Here is a 616-nt window from a genome sequence, read left to right as displayed (position 1 = left end):
TGTGGCTCAGCTGGAGCAGCCATTTTGCTTTTACTTAGGGCTGCTGCTCACCGACCCACAGCAAACCTGCCCGCCATGCTGAGTTCCATGCGAGATTCCCCCCGTTACCATGCCGCCCCTCTCCCCATCCACATCCCTGTGAGAAGGTGGACCTGATCGACCTGGGCGAGGGCCGCGACCCCAAGTACCGCTACATCATGAGCTATGTGGACCTCTTCACCCGCCACGTGTGGCTCCGTGCGCTGGCCTCCAAAAGGCCGCATGGGGTTGCCCGCCAGGTGAGCGCCTGGCAATCTGCTGCTGGATTGTTGCAGTATCAGAAAAGCGTGGGAGGCAAGGGCAGGAAATGAGGGTAGCTAATCGCTGCCCTGCCCGTGGTGCATTGCAGCAGTGCCCCTTTGCCTTCCTTGCTGCCACGTGCTGCCATGCTGGCTGTGACCATCGGAATCCTCACTGTTTGTCCTGTCCATTCACCTGCAGCTCTNTAAAATCTGGATGGACACCCAGGCGCCAGCCAGGCTGCAGTCTGACAATGGCAAGGAGTTTGTCGCCGGCATCATCCTGGAGCTGTGCCAAGCGTTTGGCGTGACCGCCATCAATGGGGCCATCGGCAAGC

The 616-nt window shown here is 60.0% G+C and overlaps 1 protein-coding gene across 1 annotated transcript in view; it reads left to right on the top strand.

The window, feature by feature from the left end:
• CHLNCDRAFT_137959 (hypothetical protein) overlaps positions 1-616 on the top strand; it is a gene marked incomplete at both ends in the record, with an annotated part of 2,891 nt that overhangs the window by 1,535 nt on the left and 740 nt on the right. Inside the window, one exon of the mRNA XM_005851466.1 lies at positions 144-278. Within this exon, the coding sequence (XP_005851528.1) occupies positions 144-278 (135 nt within the window). The remainder of the gene's footprint in view (positions 1-143; positions 279-616) is intronic.

The sequence above is a fragment of the Chlorella variabilis genome (genome assembly GCF_000147415.1).
Source record: "Chlorella variabilis unplaced genomic scaffold CHLNCscaffold_2, whole genome shotgun sequence".
Lineage (NCBI taxonomy): Eukaryota > Viridiplantae > Chlorophyta > Trebouxiophyceae > Chlorellales > Chlorellaceae > Chlorella > Chlorella variabilis.
This window is presented reverse-complemented; position numbering and strand designations above follow the sequence as displayed.